The sequence below is a fragment of the Orbicella faveolata genome, unplaced genomic scaffold, assembly GCF_042242905.1.
Source record: "Orbicella faveolata isolate gen_17 unplaced genomic scaffold, um_ofav_v1 contig_46, whole genome shotgun sequence".
In the NCBI taxonomy this organism is placed as follows: domain Eukaryota; kingdom Metazoa; phylum Cnidaria; class Anthozoa; order Scleractinia; family Merulinidae; genus Orbicella; species Orbicella faveolata.
In genome coordinates, this window is record NW_028301576.1 from 1773447 (window position 1) to 1797055 (window position 23609).

At 38.0% G+C, this 23609-nt stretch overlaps 3 protein-coding genes across 3 annotated transcripts; 2 read left to right on the forward strand and 1 right to left on the reverse strand.

Annotated features, from left to right (window-relative positions):
* Positions 1 to 532: 532 nt before the first annotated feature.
* On the reverse strand, positions 533 to 2274 carry LOC149097890 (uncharacterized). The gene is made up of 2 exons (XM_089277980.1): positions 1269 to 2274; positions 533 to 564 (listed from the first exon to the last, which is right to left on the reverse strand). The coding sequence occupies exons 1-2, from the start codon at positions 2272 to 2274 to the stop codon at positions 533 to 535; spliced, it is 1038 nt and encodes a 345-aa protein (XP_089134106.1).
* Positions 2275 to 13959: 11685 nt separating this feature from the next.
* LOC110065934 (somatostatin receptor type 5-like) lies at positions 13960 to 17411 on the forward strand. Its single transcript, XM_089278429.1, has 2 exons — positions 13960 to 14009; positions 15201 to 17411. Exon 2 carries the CDS (start codon positions 15252 to 15254, stop codon positions 16143 to 16145), a length of 894 nt encoding a protein of 297 aa, XP_089134555.1. The 5' UTR covers positions 13960 to 14009; positions 15201 to 15251; the 3' UTR covers positions 16146 to 17411.
* On the forward strand, positions 16300 to 22574 carry LOC149097891 (uncharacterized). The gene is made up of 4 exons (XM_089277983.1): positions 16300 to 16375; positions 20093 to 20256; positions 21543 to 21614; positions 21874 to 22574. The coding sequence occupies exons 1-4, from the start codon at positions 16300 to 16302 to the stop codon at positions 22012 to 22014; spliced, it is 453 nt and encodes a 150-aa protein (XP_089134109.1). The 3' UTR covers positions 22015 to 22574.
* Positions 22575 to 23609: the final 1035 nt, after the last annotated feature.

Genomic DNA, 23609 nt, shown 5'->3' on the forward strand with positions numbered 1-23609 from the left:
CAATTACAGCGCAGGATTTGATTCATCTTGCCTGCTCACGGAACTAGCCATATAATAAACGGTGGTACAATTCAGAGCGGAAAAAGGTAATAAGCATGCGCGAGTTTTGACTGTGGGTTAGGCCCCAGGTTAGAAAAAATGGCGGGAATTTCGCCGATCGTGTAAACGAAAAAAGTTATGAACTTTACATGCTTCCTCAATATGCCCGGTTAGCGGCAACATTTTAACGTCACTAATGGAATGCTGGTGTATTGTTTTCGTAGAGAATCAATTTTTTTGGGACAAAATTAACCTAAAGACGGTTCCCGAACCCTTTATTTTCCCTCAGTGCACAATTTCGTTGCGAAGACACATTTTATCCACAAACACTCTTTACATATTGCATACATATAAGCAACCCACTGAATATATATGCAGGAGAGTCTCTCAGCAGATAGGGGGAGACTTATTTTCTTAACAGTGAAATACCGAAAACAATTCGCGCGTGCTCAAGTATAAATAAATCAACCAAGCGGCATCCTCGCTTACTTTATTACAGTCTGCCTCTCTTTCCAACCACTGCAGCTTGAGAAGAAACAAAACACAAACCGCGGTGATAAACATGGAACCAAAACGCATGTTAAACGAAGTTAATTTCCTTGACGTTTCGTATGTACAACATACATCTTCAGAAGTGACTGTTAACTAGATTACAATCGAAATTTAAACGCGAAGAAAAAGAAAAAGACCGGTATCTAATAATATGTAACAAGACTAATAGTCAATAACAAACAGATGAGTCTGCGGGAGAGAAAAAAAAAATTACCATAATAATAATAACAATACAAAATGCTAGTAAAGAAAAAGTTTTTCACTGCCAACGTTTTCATTCAAGGCTGGCTTTACATCACGAATTAACAATGTTTCCTTAATTTTACAATGTATATCTGACCTAACAGTTGCTAAGATATCAAAATTGTCCCATTTAATATTATGACCCGTGGAAGTAACGTGATCCGCAATGGCTGAGGTGTGACCGCCGTTAGCAAGAGCCTTAAAATGTTCAGTTTTTCTATCGTGTAGTCGACGCTTTGTTTTTCCTATGTAAAAATCATCACAGTCCCAGCAGTTTGCCTTGTAAACCACCTTAGACATCTGAGAACGGCTGAACCTGTCCTTGTACGGGAAAAAAGATTTAATTCGGCGGGTGTTTCGGAAAATTATTTTAACGTTAAAACAACCATAAAACTTATAGATACAAGATTTAAGTTGCTGGGTAATTACTTTACTTTGGAACCCTAGAAATGGTAAAACAATGAAGATTTCTCTCTTGGGAACTGTAGTGATAGGGTCTTTAGGTTTGTTTTGATGTCTATTCACTACATCGTTCATGTTGTACATGATGATACCACGGGGATAACCATTGCGTGACAATAGCTTCCTGAGATCATCCAAGGCAGACTGTAATGATGAAGACGATGAACAGATGCGAAGACAACGATAAGTAAGGGTGCGGATGAGGTTTATCTTGTACTTGCGAGGTGTGAAGGAGTCCCATTTCGTGTAAAGGCCAGTGAAAGTTTTCTTACGGTAAATGGATGTTGAGAATGAATTGTTATGGCGTTTGACAAGAACATCAAGGAATGGAAGTTCGTGATCCTGTTCAAATTCAATGGTAAATTTGATGTTGACATGTCGGTCGTTGAGATAAGAGAGAAATTTAACAGCAGCGTCCTTATTGTCAAATAAGGTGAAGGTGTCGTCAACGTATCTGAACCAAATGGTAGGACGAGCACTGTTATTCATCACCCACTTCTCCTCAAAATGACACATAAAAATATTGGCCAAGGCAGGACCCAAAGGGGAGCCCATGGCAACACCATCAATTTGATCAAAAAACTGGCCGTCAAACACAAAATGACTTTTCTTAGTGGCAAAAACAACCAAATCCCTTAAAACAGGGCGAGGTAACTTGGGTGGATCAGATAAGGCATATAATTTGTCGAGACAGATTTGTATTGTCTCTTCAAGTGGAACGTTGGTGAACAATGAACTAACATCAAAAGAGCACATAAACTTGTTGTTGTGGTTGTACATCTTGGCCCATTCAGCAAAACTAAAAGAGTCCTTCACTGTAAACTGGTTGGTGGAGATAGGTTGAAGTACACGCATCAAATAAGAGGCAAGATTGTAATTATAAGTGTTAATAGACGAAACAGTTGGACGAAAAGGGCAGCCAGATTTATGAACTTTGGGAAGACCATAGAGGACACCAAGAGTAGAACCAGAAGGCATTATCCTCTGAAGCGTAACTTCATCAATGATACCATCTCTTCTAAGTTTATGGAGATAGGAGATCAGACTGCATTATTACCTGAGCCCACAAGCAGGGCTAGCGATGCGCAGAAAGCTGCGCAGTATGTTTTTTCGCTCTGAAGTGGTACAATGGAACCTGACTCGTCCCCAGTCGTCTTCATACCAAACGCGGCACGGCGCAAGGTCCCTCTCTATCTTTCTCCCTACCCATCTCACACTGCGCTCCCACCTCGCCCCGTTCCGCACGCTGTATGCTATGCCACCTCGCTCCGTTCTGCGCGCTGTATGAAGTTGTAAGAAGACATCTGGGGACGAGTCATTCGAAATGCAGGTACAAATGTAAAAAAAAAATTGAAACTTCAATCGGTACATACAGTATTAAACATGGAAAGATGAACATAATTGTTTCGAGTAGCCGTATTAACGGGGTGGGGTCAAATTTCATGACTGGTCTCGTTTAAGTGACTTCTTGACAAACACAATTGCACTTCTGAACAACTGTTCTTTAATAGGCATTCGAAATGCAGGTATAAATGTAAAAATAGCCGAAACTTCATTCATTAGATATCAATCACTCAATCAAATTTTATTTAGAGAGGGTTTACACTAGATAGTTAATACAACTAATAAACCTGTGCCCTTGATTAAGAATTACAAAAGATTTATTATAAATATTTTAAAACCTAAATTAAACATCTAAAATTAAACCAATAGAAGAACATGATTGAAAAACTAAGTTAAGAAGTAATTACTCGACATTAACAGTACTGTACTCAGTCTAAAAATAATTGTCTTAAGTAGTAATAGATGTCCAAGAGTAGCAATTAAATGTAGACATGACGATAGATGCGAATGCTGCCATAATACTACTGGAAAAAGAGACCTGAAAAATTTTCAGGCTCTGAACGGGATTCGGACCTACGACCTTTGCGCTACCGATGCAATGCTCTCCCAACTAAACTATCAAAACCACATGAGAACGATCGTGTACGGTGGGTTGGCCCTTTATGTTCAGTGGACGTAATACTCGGCTCAAGTATGTGAATTCCATAGTTATAGATGTCCAACAGTGGCAGTTAAATGTAGACAAAAAAAAAATGGAATAAAAAAAAAACCCTGTCCTTAAGCTGACTTAATCTAAAATGTGTTTTTATATAACAAATTCGTAAAAATATTATCAGTTCATTTATGTACTCAGGGCTGGTAGCCATGATCCTTTTGTATGCAATTAGGCACCTTTATATCGGATTCTGTATAATATGGCACCCATCCTCAAGTGTTAAATAGATTTATAATGCTATGGCGTTGCTGTGCATCAAGGATAATACGAGCACAGCGCTTTTGTATTTGTCTTGGCTGCAGCAGCTTGTCCATGTTACGCTGCAATATAATATTTATCACCGCTATTTGTGTTATATTTTTAATCAAGCTAAACTACGATGGCTGAAGACCAAGAGTTTATCAGTAGCTTAATTAAAGCATTATAATAAAGTACGCGTTCTGCTGTTGGTAAATAAGCCTTATAATTCTGTTAAGTATGCCTATACGCTTTGATATCGTCTTACATTAAGAATCAATATAGACATCGAAACTGAGTTGTTGGTCGGATAAAAGGCCCATCAGCTCAATGTTTTCAACCCATTCTAATTCACTGCCTTTAAGCTGAATCTCAAGATTGCGATCTTCTTTATTTTAACTTCTCCATAGGCGTGATCCTTCGATTAGTATTGTCTTCATCTCAGAGCAATTAACAGATAGATTGTTGACCATTCATCGACGTTGGCGACCTCTCGGCTGAGAGTGTTCTTTAGCATAACCAGAAGACGCTAGTAGGGTAGTATAGTCGGCAAACATGTCGATGTGCGTGTGGATATGTAGGGGTAGATCATTGATGAACATCACAAGAACTGGGGGACCCAATATGGAACCCTGGGGCACACCCGCTGTAATCAGTCCTAAAAGTCGATATCTGTCCTTTAAATGAAACCAATTGAGTACGTTCGGTTAAGTATGACTGGTCATGAACCAGCTCCTATCTACAATCGTGGGCAAAAGTCCTTGGGGCACTTATGTAATTTAATGAACTATCTGTGTTTTACTATTGAAGTTTGAAAAAAGCGCTGGTTTCCTTTTAAAAACGCGTTGCTCTCTCCCCTCCCCATCCAATACAATGTTAAAAATCAGAAGAAATTGCAGGTAGTAGTTTTCAACATTGTATCGGGAGTGGGGGGCGAGGTTAGGCAGGTGAAGTTGTATTCGCGTCTGGCGTGTGTCCAAAAGTGCAACTTTGTCCCGAGACTTTTGTCCATGATTGGAGTTTATAAGCTTCAAGCATTCTGAGCAGAATCACATGATCAACCATATCAAAAGCCTTTTTGTAATCTACAAGAACCATACCATTGACACGGTTTCTATCTAGATTAAATAGCAAACTGTCAACTATATATGCAAGCGCCATTTCTGTGCTGTGCTGCTTTCTGAATCCAGACTGGTTCTTATAAATAAGGCCATGAACATCGAGATATTCGAACAAATGATCATGCACGTGGCGTTCAATGATTTTTGTACGGCACCGGAATTACTGAAATGGCCTTTAGTTGTTGACATCATCCACATTACAAGTATGGTACAAAGGGCAGTCACGCTGGCTCTTTTCCAACTACACGGAAACGATCCTGATGAGAGGGACAGGTTAATGAGCTTCGCTATAGAGGGCGCATGTTCCGTTATGCCATATTACAATGGAAAGATAAACGCAACTGGCTCGAGTTGCCTTATTAACGGAGTAAAATTGTACAGGATAATACAGGTTGAGATTTCAGAATGTGGCTGTTGCCCGTGTTAACGGGATGGCTGGACTGACGGGGTTTTCTTCTAAGAAAATGTAAGGGCGTTTCGCTAGGATAAAAAAACACTGGCCGTAATCACGAGGTGACCATATTAACGAGGTGATTGTGAGGCGGAGCTTCACTGTAGTGTTCACCTGTCAAATAGCCTGAAATGTCAGTCATCTCCCGCCCTTGGCTGCAGAGGACGGGAGATGAAAGTATTGCTGTTGGAAAAGTGCTGGAAAGCCAGCAGCCTCCTTAACCGGAAAAATCTGGAAATTCCAGATGGAAAATCAAATAAGACAGTTGCCAATTCTGAGTAGAAATTTTCGAAATTTAGGTTAACTATGGAAAGTTGTCCCCTTTTCCGAAAATTCTGAAAAATTCTGTTCTATTCAACTGAAAATTCCGGAATATCAAATTGCCATTTTGTTGAGTCACTCCAGGGGACGGTGTCAACTAAATACAAAGGTCTTTTCGTCAGATTAGGACTAGAATACGAGTAGTCCCTTTTTCGCTTAGTCCGACGAGCGAGACCGTAAATAACACGCGAGGAAAAAATAATGGCGTGAAATCCTGGGGACGAGAGTTCGCGAGGCCATTTTCCCCAGCGGTTTCCTTTCGCGTCACGCACGAAGGACTAAGCGAAAGAAGGACTACTCGTAGTCTAGATTAGGACCATGTGGAAAAAGTAGATTTTACGGCAAGGGCTATTGGAATCAACAAAGAAAACTGGGGGTAGCCACGCATTTTTCCGCGATAATTAGCCTTGAATCCCGAAAACAATTGACGTCACCATTTTTTTGAAAAAAAAGGGAAGATATTCCTCTCAGATTTCCTTAGAATTTACCTGTATACAGAAAAGCAAACCTTCAAACTACATGATAAATGGTACATGAAAACCACGTTTGGTAGGTTAATAGTAAAATTATCGTCGGAACAGCGCTTTTAGCGTCCCTGACAGCTGTCCCTGGTTTAGCCAAAATACAGTCTAAATAGCTTTTCGTAACAGCCAAAAACTAATCACTTGTTTAATAGTGTTACCACCCATTTCGTGACATTAAATGTTGGGGTAATTAACTATGCGTTTTTAAAAGTTAAATGAGTTGTATTCATCTTTATGGAAAACTTTTTCGGTGCCCGTTACATTATTTTGTTACAGTAGTTTGTTTGACCGCTCTCTCGCCCCAGGAGGGCCGCCATTCGGGAATACAGTTAATGAGTCACTAAATTTTGCTTGTTTTTGACCAGACGTGGGCCGTAACGAATTTGTGATTTTTTGGCGGGTTTAAAAACTATTTCAGAAAAAAAAACCCACCACGTTTCTAGGCTTACCATAGGCTAGACCATGTCCGTGCGAAATATGAAAAATTTTGATTTTTCATCATGTGCCACATATTTCCGATATGGCTTGGTCTTAGTAGACATTCCCTTTTAAGCTGCATTTAATTAACGCCATTCTTTTTAAATCGCCTTAATAAAGGGCATCGTGAATTTGCTACAATAAGGTAGTTTACTTTTCTCATTCGCGTAAAAGTCATTTCATGACCTGATTTATCAAAGCGGCAAACACCGATTTGGTTATTTAGGTTCCCTGTGAGATTACCAAGACCCTATATACGCCCGTTGCAAGCAAATTTTGCTCTCTCGCAAGTCTTCTCTGCTCGACGGTAAAATTAAAGCGAGTTTCTCCACCCACCTTCCCTTCAGTGAAAGCGACGCTAGCAAATCTATTCTCACAGTCTCAACCGTAGTTTCATTTAAGCTGCGAGTTCCTTTTGTTGAAATTTCGGCAGTGTGAACATCATTCTGAAATATCCAAACACTACTTCGGTCCTCTGACTTTTACCAAGCTAAGATTACACCAAAACTCAATTGGGTATTTTGAGTTTGCTTGCCTACATTTTTACTAATTCGAACAAGCGGATTTTTCGTTGAAAATTGTACAAACCAGATGAAACTTTTTCGTTCCACTAACAACGACAACTGTATTTGTACTCATTCAGCTAGAAATTGGTCGAACAAAAATAAGTTTAAAATAAAAAGAATACATATGGCTGCCCGAAGTAACCTTAATGGGCTAAAAAGACTGGGCAGCCATCCTTAGTGATTTAAACAATTATTCGGCCAACTGATTGAACTTTATAGTCACAAATACAACATGTCCTAGCGCCCAAGTTGTTGTCGATATGCCATAAAAGAATTTGTTCATGCTTTTAGCTGTGCCTATATCGAGTTATGGATGTACTTGGGAAGTTTGAAAATAAGTTTGATTTTCATGAAAATGAACCTGTAGGCGGAACTCATTTTGATATGAATGGTTTCGCACGTAGACTCGTTTTCATAGAGAGGCAAAAGACAACTCGGAAATGGTCTACTGGCAGACCACGTACGAAGTATGAAGTCAATCAGTAGAAACCGAAGCCTTAAGCTTAACCTTATTTATTTACTTATGACACGCTTATCCTTTTCGTCCCGGCTGGGACATAAGGGTGCAGTCATACAGCGCCACTGAACCCTGTCCTGTGCTTTGTTTTGTGTTTCGTCCGATAAGATCTTGATCCATTTCTTCCAGCTCCTTCAACGCTGTCCTCCTCCAGGTAGTTTTTCGCCTGACTCTCTTTCTTCTCCCAATTGGTGTCCATCTCAAGGCAACTTTTGTTGTCCTTTCATTGGCGGCAACGTCAGTACATGACCAGACCATCGTAATCTGCGATTTTAATCCCTTTTTATCCTGGGCTTTTCGTCTCTTCTCGAGTGTGAACCAGAGGGAATGGGGTGAGATGTTGGTGCACCCCGTTTTTCTTTGTCCAGAAATTTTGACTAAACAATTATACTTACACATCTTAAAAAGCATCTAAATTTGTGAAAGAACTGTGCATTTTTTGACTTAAAATACCTATAAAAATCCAACATCATTCAAAAACAGAAATTTAAACTACCTGAAAAGCACCAAATTTCGACGAAAGCTTTCTCGAAAATATAGTTACTGTAAAAATTCCATGTCACGTGAACAGACTATTGAGATATCAATGCAATAGATATATGTATATCTAGTCTTTAGAGAAATAATTCATGGCACGCTTTTTGGCCGTTACTAGAATTACCATTAAAACGAAAGTTTAACTCCAGTGGGAGACTAGAGAAAAGGGCAGGCAGACAGTCACTTCCATGGATTGAAAAAGGTGGCCAAGCGAGCCTGTACACTTTACAATAACAAGGGGGAAGGGAGGGAAAGCCGGTTAAATCGAACACGTGATCAAATCGAGTTCTCGCAGCATTCTAACAGTTCTACATCGCAGACTCGGTAATACTTCCCCTACGCTTCCCTCCTTCACAGTAAAATTATTATTATTATTATTATTATTATTATTATTATTATTATTACGAAAAACCGACATAAAAAAGATGAAGACAGCTATGCATGATAATGACTTCGCACAGAAGTCGAAATGAGAATTTCAACTCCAGTGGGAGACTAGGGAAAAGGGAAGGCAGACAATCACTTTCATGGATTGAAAAAGGTGGCCAAGCGAGCCTGTACACTTTACAATAACAAAGGGGAAGGGAGGGAAAGCCGGTTAAATCGAACACGTGATCAGATCGAGTTCTCGCAGCATTCTAACAGTTCTACATCGCAGACTCGGTAATACTTCCCCTACGCTTCCCTCCTTCACAGTAAAATTATTATTATTATTATTATTATTATTATTATTATTATTATTACGAGAAACCGACATAAAAAAGATGAAGACAGCTATGCATGATAATGACTTCGCACAGAAGACGAAATGAAAATTTCAAAGTATTAACTTTTTTAGAAGCAGCTGAAAGGAAGTCGAAACGAAATTAGCGTCCTTCAAGTTGGATGCGTTATCTGTCAAATAATCAATAGGATGACAAGATGATTAATTTTTGAGGTATTATTAAGTCGGGTGTATTTAAATTTTCCTCAGAAAAGTTGTAACTGAGAGTGATTTGCCAATCATTTACAATAGGCCATCTCTCTGCACCTTAGCCAAAAATCATTGTTTTGCGAATGATTTTAAAGTTGCTTTGAATTAGTGTTAAGCATAAATGCAAAACAAGAACTATTTAAACCTTAATTAAAAAGAATATTAGCGTTAAAATAATGACCTTTATTAAAAGGATGGAGTTCTTTGGTCGTGTATGAAATAAAAAGAGGGCAAAAGAAATTGGAAGATAATTCACCTGGACTATTGAGAGGATCTGGGCGGATGTCATTGATACTGAACAAAAAAGAAATACTTAGAACGTTAAAAACCACAAAATCCTGAAAAAAAGAAGGCATAGGCCTTTCATAAACATAGTAGAATAGGTCTGCTGATCAATGTTATACGACTGAACTTGATTTTTATATTTCGTGCTCCGCCAGCAAGTTTTAGTTACGTTAGTAGCTTGATGTTTATTTCTTGGTTCCAGACTGTTAAGCCAACTGTTATTCAACGGCATAGCATATTGACAATTTGTTTACACGAAGGTATTTAGTTCAGAATTAATGCAATTTTACTGTTCTCCCGTTTTGGAGGTTGAATCAACTTCCCGACAATGTAGCTGGTTGTTTTTTTTTATTAGCAACGCCGTTTAGAGAGACTTAAGACATATTTCATGGTATATTTCCTGATACATTTTTTTTTTACCATAGATATCACCTCTTGCATGTTTATTGCAAAGTTCTTATGCGGAAAATTCAGTTTGAAGCGTGATGTTTGTCTTTTTGTCACAGACAGGAGAAAAGCGAAACGGAAAAATATTCAACTAATTACTATTTAAGGCCAGGGCATTTTGACATATTGTTTACATTTAATTCTTCTACTTAATTACGTAAAATGAGTTTTATCTTATAGTTTGCAGTGACTGTTCCTCTTTAGCTCTGAGACCAATCACTAAGAAATTTCTTCTTTACAAGGTAGGCTTAATGACTTTCTAAACTTTTTTGCTGGTTCTTTATATTACACTGTAATAGTCAAACAATTTGGCCCATGGTTGCTGTTAAGAATATCGTATTAAACTCAAAGTAGAAACCGAGAGAAAGTTTTGCATTCACTTTTGAGCAGGAGCCACAATCCCGATTATGGCTCCTGCTTTTGAGTTAATTCGTTTCCACTATTTCTTTTTTCTTTGAATACTGTTAAAGCAGACATGTACAGTGGCAATATACCAGTGAAAATGAAGTCTTATGAATTAAAAGCGGCCCATGTTAAAAACATTACAGTTAGTGGGACGCGTCTCTTCTGCGTTACAGTTATTTTACTGTCTTGGAGAAAGCTTTAAGTTTACGTCTCGCTTAACTGTCCAATATCTGAAAACACAACAGAATTCAAATGGCAAGTCTTCTGTGATCTGTTGGTGAGGGCAAATATATTATGCAGTTCTTTACAAAAAAAGAGAAACAGCTGAACCTCTCGATAAATAGAACTCTTTCAAGCTGCTACAAAATTGAGCATGGTATTGCGGGCGTTCCAAAAAATTAGAAATTCAAAATTTTCAAATACAGGTGTACATCAAATTCGCCTAGGCTGTAGCCCTAAATTTTGTAAAGGGATCTTTCGCAACATTTTCCTTTACCGCCGAAAACAAGAAAGTTATAGCTATCCCTCAAATGATGAGAACAATTATAGGCCAAAGAAACGACGACAAATGTGGGCTTAAACTACTGTATAAATTCCGGGTTGCAGCATTTAGAAAATTATCGAGGTCTGTAACTTTCAGTTGAAAGGGCCTTTTAAACGAAGGCAAACATTCAGGAAGATTAAGCAGAGAAAAAACCTGGGTAAAGTTCGATGTTCAAATCAAGCGTCATATAGTCTGAGGCTGGCGAAATGAGAAAATTTAACGAGTCGAGTATTATTGGAAGTAAAGTGAGCTACATTCAATGATCCACAGTTAGTTACCTAAAAAGACCTGCCAGTATTTTTTTTTTCTTGACACAGATTATACGAGATTCGTCGTCGAGCTCTAATGTTGAACCATAAAGTACAGTCACGAACAAGAATCAATTCAAAATGAAACATTAAGCCCAGCGCTTAACTCAGAGACCTAAGACAAAATTAATTCCCTTTAATCTTTAATCTTTCAACTGTTGCAAGAGTTTTGAACGTTTCGGTTTTTACACATAGCGCGAAATCTAAAACAAAATTATTCATTCGAATTATTTAAAGGAACGGAAGGTTTCTACATTTGAATATTCTCAGGTTAGATCAAGAAAAATACTGAACTGAACTCGTAATAGCCGGGTTACTTCTTGAGGTTGTGCAATCGGGTAGCAGTATTTTAGAGCAGAGTTGCATTGTACTCACCTGCTTAAAATTAAGATGCATCAATTTTTAGTGAACAATTATTTAACTTTCCACTATTCAATATCACATAAGTGGAGGCAAAATTGTCAATTTTTTATGCTCAACTAACTGATGTCTTTGCAGGGTGACTGTTTTCCATTGCTGAGCTGCCCACTCACCAGGAACTGAAGTTTCCTATTGGCAAGGTAGGTTAAAGACACACACTGAATTTTTACTGATAATTGTTATTGTAGGTATATCCTGTTTAGTGGCGAAAAAACATCAAGAAAAAATAAAAATGCCCAATACTATAGTGAGAGCTTTTCAAAATCATTATATTTTAGTGCAAAGTCAGCCAAGGAAATATTGTAAACAATTCTAGGTGAATACATGTCACCTCTATATTTTAAAGCAAATTTAGTTTTAACTAGACCACAGTTTTATTTTGGGTCCAAAAGACAGTCTTCGAGGCAGTAGACTCAAGGTTTTCCGAAAGGGAGACAGTAACCGGATAACAGTGAAAAGCTATTATTCAGGGCCCCACAATATAATAGTCGACACTGAACAGAGAGTTAGTAATTCGCCTAAGTAAAATTAGAGGCTTTGATATCCCTGAATAACTTTAAATTTGTAAGGCAGCTGAAAGGAAGTCTTAAAGGAAAAGAAATTTTGAATATTTTGCTTTTTTTAATAAAATAATCCATCGGAAGAATAGTTACGCCCCGGAATCAGTTTTGTACGAGCAAAGTAAACCGGTCTACGTTTGGCCAAAGCTTCACGGCGGTCCGTCAGCAAACGTTCTTACAGTTCAGTCATAAATAAAGAAAATAATGTTAATAATAAAGAAGAATTTAATTTAATGAGGAGGAGTATTCAAAGAGTAAAAGTATGCTTCACTCTTGGCTAATATTGTTTTAACAACCGAAACGAACGATTTTTTGAAGACGAAAAGCATCAAGAAGATCAAGCAGCGACGAATGTTGGTGGGCGTAGCTTAATAAGTCTTAACTTCAGGTGTGATATTTTAGATGTCAGTAAAAAAGGGATTTCGGTGAGGTGGAGAATTATTGACAAGAGACGTGTGCTACCTTAACAGCGAATGTTTAGACCGAACCTTAGCGCAATTTCCGAAAAAGGCTGTTGCCTTCTCTAACACAAATGAATGAGAACTTCAGATGGTCATCACCATAACAAATGATATCATTCGCGAAGCAACACAACAAATGCTTTGCCAAGAAGTTTCTCATTACAAATCTGTAGAACGTTAAGTTTAAGTACTGTTTTAACACCAACATGCAGAGAAACGTTTTCTGCGAGAAATGTTTTAAGTCTGTAATTGTTACATTCGCTCATTGTATGTTTTTTCTTTGAACGTTTTTATGGAGTTTCTATAGAAATTCTTTTGTTTTCAGATCAAGAAGCAAAATAAAAATGGTATTTAACTTATCTAGATGCCATCATATTATTTCCTCGTTACTTTTTGGTGCAATGCACGTTTTCTAGACAGTCCAAGATGGAAATCCACCAACATTATTTAAGTCAATAGTTATTTAGCGTCATAGAATTTTAACATTTTGTTTTCAATTAGGCCAATATTATATCTCTCTTTGAAGTTTGACTGGTTTTCATTTACACTGAGACTACTTACCAGGATCTAAAGTTTCCTATCAAGGTGGGTTGAAGTCTATGCCAAATGGATGATAATGTCCACTGTCACTTAAAACAGATTAATATCGTGGAAAGTGAATTTCGTTTTTGTGTGCAGCTAATTGAATATAGAGACGTTATGGTGGTGTAGTAGATCTGAACGCCATACATTGCGTTTTACCAACCCCTTGCACTAAAATTGTTGTAAAATATTGAGGCGCCTACATGCAACAATAGTGAACGTTTTCCTTCGAGAAAAGAAAAATATTTCCATTTTTAAATTATTTCTAACTTAACTTATTTAGGTTCTTTACCCGTCTTGTGCTATTCACAAATAGATGACAAGACATCCCGAAAAAAGCAATTTGTATTAAATGGAAAATTAAACTTAACGTAACACAAAAAAACTTGCTCATTATTAGCCGCCAGTATTTGCTTCTATCCATATCAGTCTATCTTTTTATAGAGGTGCATTACTTTTGTAAGATAGATTTTCCCTCTAACTATTAAACTCATCTTTCTCTTTACAGCAAAAATTTATCAGACCTTTTAACACAAAGACTCACTAGAGAGAGCATCTTGTTTACAATTGGGTAAGTTGAAGGCGTTTTAACTTATTTTCACTTATCTTCCCAGTATTTGTTCTGGTAACTGTTTTCGTAGAAGTTTGGAAAGAACTTTAATTGTGTACTGCTGAGCTTTATAATGTTTGTTTTTACAATGCTATAACAATCACTCTTTGAGAAAGCTTGAAAATAAATAAATACAATATATCTAGTCCATACGTTATCAACATTATTTTACCGATTCTACGCCAGTTAGGACGGTCACTTCTCGCGTATTTGCGTTTTATTTTATATCAATTATCTTATTATATCATTTTCTTTACAGTGTGTATTTATTCTCCAACGAGAAATTCAAAGGGAGAGCCTCGACTAAGGTAAGTTTGAGAGTTGTTTCAACTGTTCTTTTGACGCAAGTGCGGAGAAAGACATGATTGACCATCACAGTTTAACACACAACTTAAGCAGTTGTGAAATCATAGCCTGGAAAAAATTCAGATTCAGGCTTGAACGGGATTCGAACCCGTGACCTTTGTGATACCGGTGCAGCGCTCTATCATATGAACCATCAAGTCAACTGGGAGCTGTTCACTTTTTGGTACTTAACCTAAAATCTATTGTTGTTATGCTTTGCCGTTGAGTTTCCCCAACGTTACGGATGTTCTCTCTTCCAGAATGTTTCATAATTAAGTCCATTTGAACATTCTAATGCCAGGAAAAGCGTTACTTAGTTCTTTGTGCGTGATTAGACGTATCTACACGTTGTGGGGTGTGAATGGTTTAAATTCTTAGTTCAAGTTAAACAGCATTATATCATCAATGTTACAAATTTATCTTCGGTCACAACAGGAGCATTTTAGCCTGAAAAAGATAAACGACAGCATCGTTATTTTTAATTCAGATTCTGATTCGATTGAAGAGGCTATCCAATAAAACATTTCAAAGAAAAACTAGCACTATTGATGGCATCAACGCTGATCGGGCGAAAAGATAACTCTGAAGGCGAAGAATTTAAACGACGTTTGCGGAGAAGAGGAAAGACAGAATAGAGTGCCGTACTCGTCTCTGAGCTGTGTAATAACCGCTTTATTTGGTTTACAATAGCAAAGATTTCTTTCAACTACTCCTGACAATCTCATATTGTCAGTAAATTTTGTAACCTGTTAAAGTTAAAGTAAGCTTTCTTTTTGATTCAAAGAAATAGCAAACTTGATTTAATCTTTACACAACTTCTACATTTTTGTGGAGTGAAATCTTGTAAATATATAAGAACCAAATTCCCTTCCTTTAAGACCCCGAAATTTAAGCATAAGCTTTCGGTATTTAGGGCGTACATCAAATTATTGAAAACAAACATATCAACAGACATATTAAACACTACAACAGACCTAATTATTGAAAGCAACATATTAAAAACTGCTTTTTAACACCTCGAAAGCCTAGGAATTACAGCACATGCTCTCGAAAATAAAATCTGCACATTTATGCAAGCTTTTCTTCCCTGGTAATTGCATGTCTTACACAAGCAGAAAAAGAACCTGGCAATAATAATTCATTTCCTTCCACAGGCAGACGATTAATTACTTCTAACAGTAATACGAAAAAGACAGAGCTTTGAGATGCAGTCTTTATCTGACTGCATACCTTGGATCACTGTATGCTTAGTCGAGTGTGTTGCTATAGTTATACTCAACCTCTGTACGATAATTGTGTTTATAAGAAACCGTAATCTCCGGAAACGTAGCATGTACCTGGTGATAAATTTGGCAGTTATAGATATGTTTGTAGCAGGAGATGTTGTCTTTCTTCGGTTCTATTGGCCTGGAGTATTCTGTAATCTGTGGAAGGGGCATTCATTTGAACTTTGGACAGGTTATTTTCTAATAGTACTAGGAAAGTTATTCGTCTTTGGTTCGTTTATGAACATCGCCATCATCGCTTTAGAACGGTTGCACGCGACTTTCTTCCCTTTTAGGCATCGTGTGCTAAAAAAACGGGTATATCGATTAATAATTGCCGCTGTTTGGGTTTCATCTGGGTTGGTAACAATAGCTTGTATACTTCTCGCACGGTTTGATGAATCATATTACTTTGCTTACTTATATGTGACATTTTTTGCAATTTCCCTTTTGATCATTTGTGTTTCTTACACGTCCATTGTTATTAAAGTCCGTTGTGGAGGGAAGCCTCAACACCATGGTGCAACCAGTAGAGAAAGAAAACTGACCATGACATTGTTAATTGTGACTTTTGTATCTCTTCTGTTGTGCCTGCCATACGTTATATTCCGTTATGTCGTTTCTATTACTAAATTTAAAATATATCAGTCTCTGTCCTTTTCAGTGGATTTTCATTTAAATTCTGCATTGTTGGTTTTATTTTATGCAAACTCTCTAGTAAATCCTATATTATACACTATCCGCATGCCAGAATACAGAGCAGCTTTACTTGCTCTCTTCCGCAAACAACCTCAGCAGCAAAGACAAGTTGCAGTTCCTCTTCGTGACATGTAATGCAGATACTATAAAAAGCTATTCCAGTTTCTCTGTCCAGCTTTGTTGTTTTCAAACATTACATTAACCCACATTTTATAGATGAACGAGCACGATGAGAGAACAAAAGAATTATCGTCGTGAGAAAGTCTAACCTACAGCAGATGAACATACAATGGAATCCGTATTTTTTGAACCTCTAATGGAAACGAAAATTAGAGCGAAAAATCGGACTGTTGGAGAAATCGGAGGTAAAGGTAGAGTGTTCGGGTGACGAGTGGGAAACGAGTTTTGGTTATAGTTATCGGGAGTTTTCAGAAAATGAGGGCTCGAGAAATCGCGATTTCATTGTAGTTTAAAGGAAAATAAACAAGACGCTGTGCTCTAGGAACAAAAGTACATCTGGTGTTTTATTGCCTATATCTTAAGTTTAAGAGTAGGTGACTAAAATTGATGTTAAGTTAATTGACGATTTAATTTATAGTCATGTTATACCATCTTGAGTGCGATTATGGTATTGCGATTTTCTAGCACTCAACGTGTCAAATAGTTAATAGTCTACATGACTCGGTAGAGATCGATTTGGTTCAATTAGTTAGTAAATCTACCAGGCGATGAACCTTGTATAATTGAGTCTGACGATGGTATAGAATAATACCGAAATGTAATATCGCTAATTTTCCTTGCATGTGCTACCTATATATAATTAATCACAATGCAGTTACTCGGATTAACCTTTATCCTTTATGTAAATAACAAGCTCCTGCATATTAGAACGTAAAGAGGCGCTTTATTTCAAGGGAGTTTCCCGTTCGCAAATAGAACACTTCAAACTTGTCCCGGGGCCGCCTTTTCCTTTTAAAGTTTCGGAAGGGCGGGAAAAGCCATGGAGAAAAAAACAGTGAAATGCAAACAAACAAAAACAAACAAACAAGAAATAAACTAAAACAAATCCAATTTCCTCAAAGAATATTGAGCAGAAATCTTTTTGCTGGTTGACGTCGCCAACATTTTCTCCATCGAAATTTATTCTTACTGAATTACTTCATTTGGTTTATATTATCAAGGGACCAATGACATAGCAGAACGTACCGGCCAACACAAGGTATTTGCCTGTCCTTCCACTTTCGAAGGGAAAAGGGTCCTAGGTTGAATGATGGTATAATACATTTTAAATGTACAATATGAAAATTTAATAGATGTTTAAAAGCATACTTAGTGCTATATAACATATTAGATTATGATAAAGATAAATAAAAGTAGCAATGATGCTACCAATTGACTCTGTCTTTGTTTGGATTTGTTATTTAAAAATTATTAGGAAACCGACTTTTTTTTTTTTTTTTTTGACAACAACTGCAATTCAGACGCGCACCTTAACCCTACAGTCATCTCCTTTAGTGACTCAAACCTTTTTACACTATTCTAGATGGCATATGAATCCACCGGAAGTTGAAAACGCATGATGAACAAGATACTTGACAACGGTTTCATGTTCTATTGTGAATAATCGATGTACGGGTGAAGTTGGGAGGGCAAGAAAGAAGATTAAGGAAATGCCGGAAAATTCCGGTTATAAGACCCCCTCCGATGGTTTGCACGCATGTTGTGCGTTTGTATTTCATAATAAAAAAAACTCGATTTCTCAGAAGATCTTTCGCAGCTACCCTGCGAGCAGAGTCGTTTCGGATCTTATTCGTAACCTATTCGCAGTCGATCTAACGGCGCTGAGTCGCGTAAAGCAGACTACGCTTTCGTCTTCAGGCGAGAAGAAAAATTTGTAGGGCAAGACGACGAGAAGTTTACAAGGTAGAGTGGCTCAAATATCGAGAATGAGGAAATCCATCGGAGCAATGCAGCTCATGTAGTGGAGGTTTGCCAGTTCTTGTACCTCATACAGTGTGTCGTAGCGGTAAACCAATAAACCAGACGAGAGATATGTTTAGCACATCATGTTATGAAGACTTGAAGACTAGAACAATTTAATAAAAACTTAACTAGTGAGCAGCACTCTGCGAACTGTATTTGTGTAACTTCTTTATTTCTCCTATGCGTTTCGTGTGACTAACGCACGCTTCGTCAGCAAGTTTAACAATACAACCGAAGCGCCTATATATATACCTAACTCGTACAAGAGTTTACATTTCGTAGGAACACACCTACGGATATACAGATAGGAATGACAAACTCCGCGGTAATGCGTCTAGGAAACAGGCGGTAAATTTCGGCAAGGTGTGACATATTTTGTGCGTGATATAATTTTTGGGCTCACAGTTTTAGGTTTTTTTTTTTTTTTTTTTTGAATTTCTAGCTTAGCGACCGGGCTATCGTGACAAAGTTGTCTCCAACCGCATCAAAAAATACCCCGTGCCTCTCGACGGTTGGAGGCGACTTGGTCACGAAATTCAAATCGTGTGGCCAAGATAATCGGTTACGGATCGAGACGGAGCAAAAATGGAAAACAAGAGCTGGAAAACCAGCGATTCTCGGGTGGTTAAGGTAAACTTATTTGAAACCTTGGGAAAAAGCGAATGGGAAGAAGAGTTAACGACGGCTGCCATGAGGCAATTTTGACGAGATTAGAACATTTTTGTGCAATTTATGGCGCTTTCAGTGCGGGCCGTCTGGCCAGTAGGTCGCCTTCCAAAGTTTCCTTTCTCTTTAGGGGAAGCAAACCCCCAGAAAGTAACACTCGCCTAAATGGCTCTAAACCACCTCCAGAAACCCAGAGACATAAAAATAAAGCAATGCAAACATAAAGTAAGCCATTTTATTCCAATTATTTCCTCCACCTAGCATTTAGAGTAATTTTCTAAACTAAATCGTGATGACCATGGATTTCAGTGAAATCGCAAGGGGAAAAATAATTGAACGTTCGGTTTCGAGCTTGCTGGCCGAAATATAGCCCCACTTAATTTCAGCACTGAAAAAGTAGCCGAGACCGGCTTACGCGCAGCTTGATTTTGACAACCTTAGACTTGATTTCCAAGAACTTGGACGATATTTCGCAGTCCCAGGGAATTTAAACTAAATCGTGATGACCTTGGTTTTCAGTGAAATCGCTAGGGCAAAAATAATTGAACGCTCGGTTTCGAGCTTGCTGGCCGAAATATAGCCCCACTTAATTTCAACACTGAAAAAGTAGCCAAGCCCGACTGACACGCAGCTTGATTGTGACCAACTTCGGCTTGAGTTCCAAAAACTTGGACGATATTTCCCAGTCTCAGGGACTCTAAACTAAATCGTGATGAACTTGGGTTTCAGATAATTCGCCAGGGGAAAAATAATTGAACGCTCGGTTTCGAGCTTGCTGGCCGAAATATAGCCCCACTTAATTTCAACACTGAAAAAGTAGCCGAGACTGGCTTACGCGCAGCTTGATTTTCACTAACTTAGGCTTGATTTCCAAGAACTTGAACCATATTTCCCAGTCCCAGGGACTCTAAACTAAATCGTGATTGTGGCGTGACACGCGTGGCGATAGTCATGTGATTAGCAGTCACGTGTACCTTGGTGCGTCGTGGCGCAGCAGTTGTTGTAGGGCAAAACCCGAACTGGACATTAAAAGTTTTGTTGTAGTTTCAGCCCGTAGCTCTGTGATTTTATTGTCATCACAACTCAACAGTGATGACCTTGGTTTTCATTGAATTCGTCAGGGGAAAAATAATTGATCGCTCGTTTTCGAGCTTGCTGGCCGAAATATAGCCCCACTTAATTTCAACGCTGAAAGAGTAGCCGAGACCGGCTTCCGCGCAGCTTAATTTTGACCAACTTAGGCTTGCCCATCAATGAGGAACATAATTATTAAGAAATAGAAAACATGTACCCTGTTTCTATCGAATCATGGAAACACGAGTGGAAGTTTGGGACAACAAGAAATGCTCTGGGAACACGCTCCGTCAAGCAAGTGTTTCTTCAACATTTTTGTGTTCTTCCAAACTTTCACGAGTCAGTTTCTATAAGTTGAGAGAATTATTCTAATACATGCTCTTGTTTTCAGGAGGATTTGAGTGTTGTGCATACATCAGTTGTACCCTCATCATGCAAGGATTCATCCCTCATCAAGCCCTCAGAGATCTTTGGCCAGCACAACCCCTTCGTCACACCCTGTTCTGTGCCATCTGAAACTGTAGTAAGTGGAAAAAACGCAGCACAAACTACACGCGTTGAACATTTCTTATGTCCTAGTGCTGTGGATATCCGGGTGACTTGTGGCTCTCAAGTGTTTACTTTAGACTTCAGTATGTTATTAAGTAACGCTTAAAATGCCATACCTTGTTTAAAAGAAATGATAAGCATCTATTTCCTTGTTATAAATTCAATGCATTGTGAGGCAACAAGTGTTGGCAAGTAACAGTGTGATAAACTAGTGTTTATTGTCTTGATGTGGCATCAGATTCGTAGCCTTAAGCAGGGCTTTCATTAACATTTTCAGCAGGAGGGTTAATGGTTTTCACAGGCGGGAAAAACTTCTTGAACTGAACTTCTTTATAAGAAAACCTTTCCTATAGATGGTCATCCACACAGCTGGTCAATTTGCCCACTGCCCAGCCCTTAATGAAACCCCTGCTGAAGTGGATGCAGAAGTCTCCTACACGTGAGGGATGTCTGCATGCAGGGAAACAGTTTCTTAGAATTGCAGCAACATTTATGTTGGAAATAAGCACAACTTATGATGATATATAAATATTAGTTTAGCCAGAATAGGAACTAAAAATTACTGCACCCTTCATTAACACACCAAGTCTACTCAATCAATGGTTCCTTGTTTCCCTACCATCACTTATCTTAGTGAACCTCTCAGGAAACAGATGTTTACATGAACCACATCGGTAGGGTGTGATTGGTAGATTTTGTTTCATTTTGTTTGTTTCTGGTTTTGAAAGTTTTGTTGTCTTTGTAATTTGTGGGTGGTGCGCTGGCCTCCAGATTGAGCGGTCTGGGTTCAAGCCCTGGCCGGGGACATGCGTTGCGGTCTTGGCAAAACATTTTACTCTCACAGTGCCTCTCTCCACCCAGGTGTATAAATGGGTACTAGCGAATTTTATGCTGGGGGTAACCCTGTGATGGACTAGCATCCCATCCAGGGGGGGAGTAGAAATGCTCCTAGTGGCTTCATGCTAAGAAACAGGGATAAGCTCAGCCCTGATGAGCCACTTGGCTCATGTGTGGACTTAACCTACCTTAGTTCCCCAATACAAATCTCAAATCTTGTCAGTTTACAACCTTAGTAAGTAAAGTAACTATTGTACCAGGGTAGCCAATTCAGCAAGGAGGCTGGTATCCAAAGTTACCCTGGTAAATAAAGATATGTGCAATTTAAAAATCCTATAACTATAATAAAGTACAATTTAAAAAATTCTTAATTCTAAATTCTAACCTTACTTAATATTTAACCATGGCATCTTTTCATTTCAGCGACACCGAAGAAAAGGGCATCCTATGCGCTTATTGCGATTTCAAGAGACTCCTCAGAAATCAACACCAAAGGTAATATTATTATTGCTGTTTTTGTTCTCAAAGCATGTGACCAAGAACAAATCATTACATACACCCTTCTTTCCTATTCCATTATTAGTTTGCCTGTTACAGCCTGTTTGTAGTTACTGCGATTGTACATGTATAGAAATGAGAATACTGGATTATAGTTGGTGTAATCAAGAATATTATTCTGTCCTTAGTCTAGAGACAATGTGAGTGGCTGTAATTGTTTTGTTGGTATCTATATTCCCGTTTTTGTTTATCTTAGCAGCTTGACACAGCATGGGAACAAGTAGCATGTGGCAAAACACCTGATCAACAGTTGCTTACACAGCAAGCACATCAGTTCTTGGCCAGCTACCGGCCAGCAGCTCGTACGCTACACTTCAATACAACTACAGTGGCTTAAACTGCGACACCTAGAAGATGGTTTGTCAATGATCACAAACCTGTGATGAGGATTTTTGTTAGAACTTCTGTCACCTTCTGGTATTCTAGATGGCTCTTTTCATACATAAATATTGTGTAAAAAAAAAAATTGAAAACTTAAGAATGAATAATGGTCAAACCAAAGTAAGTAATGAAAAAATGCCAGATGAGATCTGTAATGGACAATTGCCTTTGATTAAGGTTCTATGTTGTCCATGTTTGTGTGTGGTATTCATTCTCTAACAAGGGCAGTGTCCTGGCTGATTACAGTACATGTATATGAAGTTTTTGTTGTAACTTGCATAAGATCTTTTTGCCAAATGTCACCAAATAAACATAATTTTATCAATTGGATGGAAAAATTCTACAGAACAAAAGAGAACCAGTATTTTGAGGGAGAAGTACAGGATCACAAAGATAGAAGAGGATTACAGTTCATGAAATTTGATCAAAATGTGTCAAGATGTCAAGAAATAAATACTGCCTTGTAAAGTTTGTATACAGGCATACGTGTACTTATTAAAACATGATGACATATCAGCCAGGTTGTGTCCCATGTCATAAGAGTGCTGGAACATTTTCCCGGCTCTTTGTTATTGAGCCTACTTATGAGGGAGACAAAGGAGGCCATATAGGACCATGGTAATTGATATCAGTTATACAAATCATGTATGAGGGGCTTGCAGTGCAGGAACCTTAACATTGTTCAGTTAAGGGCAATGGTCGTGAGTCACTTTTATTTTTATTGTACAGTATTTCCGATATAGTGGAGTGTAATTTCGGCACGTTGATCTTTGGAACTTAAAGTCAGTGTTAACAAAACTTGTAGAAATTCAATTCAGACTCCTTTTTGAGTATAGAAAGTACATGTGAGTGGATGTGTGTAACAATGTGAATGGAAGGAAGTGGCACAAGTACAATCCAGAAGTTCCCTGGCCTGTTTCACCCTTAGTTTGGGACTTAGGTTAAAACAGAAATTTCCTGTGATTGCATCTTGTTGTACTGCAAATGTATGTATAAGAGAAGTCAAGTTAGAAATTTATTTCTTTTGGTCGTAATGAAAATCTTTTCTCAGTGTTTGTTTTCTCACTTTTGAGGTGGTTTTACCCGCATAGCCTTTGCAGCTGGGAAAAAAAGGAGCATTGATCTCTTTGTGTTCCTTTAGGAGAGAAGTCTAGTCTTACTCTATGCTTGTATCAGTTTTTCTCACTGGGGTAAATGGCCTTAAAATAATTCCAATGCTTATCATCGTTGGAAGAGGAGTTAAAGGGAATTCGTCCCTGTATTTACAAAGATAGTTTTTTCATCTAAAGGGCATGTTCAGAGGTTTAGGTTTTAAATTGTTTGAGTCCTGTTTTGAATAACCGCCCATTGGCATTATAGACCTACAAAACTTGCAAGGCAAGGAGACCATTTTGTCATGTTTGAATGAGAGAGTTGAAATAATTGGGCTAGAAATTTAACTTTTTGTATGGGAGCAATTGTGTACTAAGAAAATCTTGTAATTGTGTAGAGTTTTGTTGCAGTGTTTTAATCATTTATTACTGTATAATATACTTGAAAGGTACACAAAAA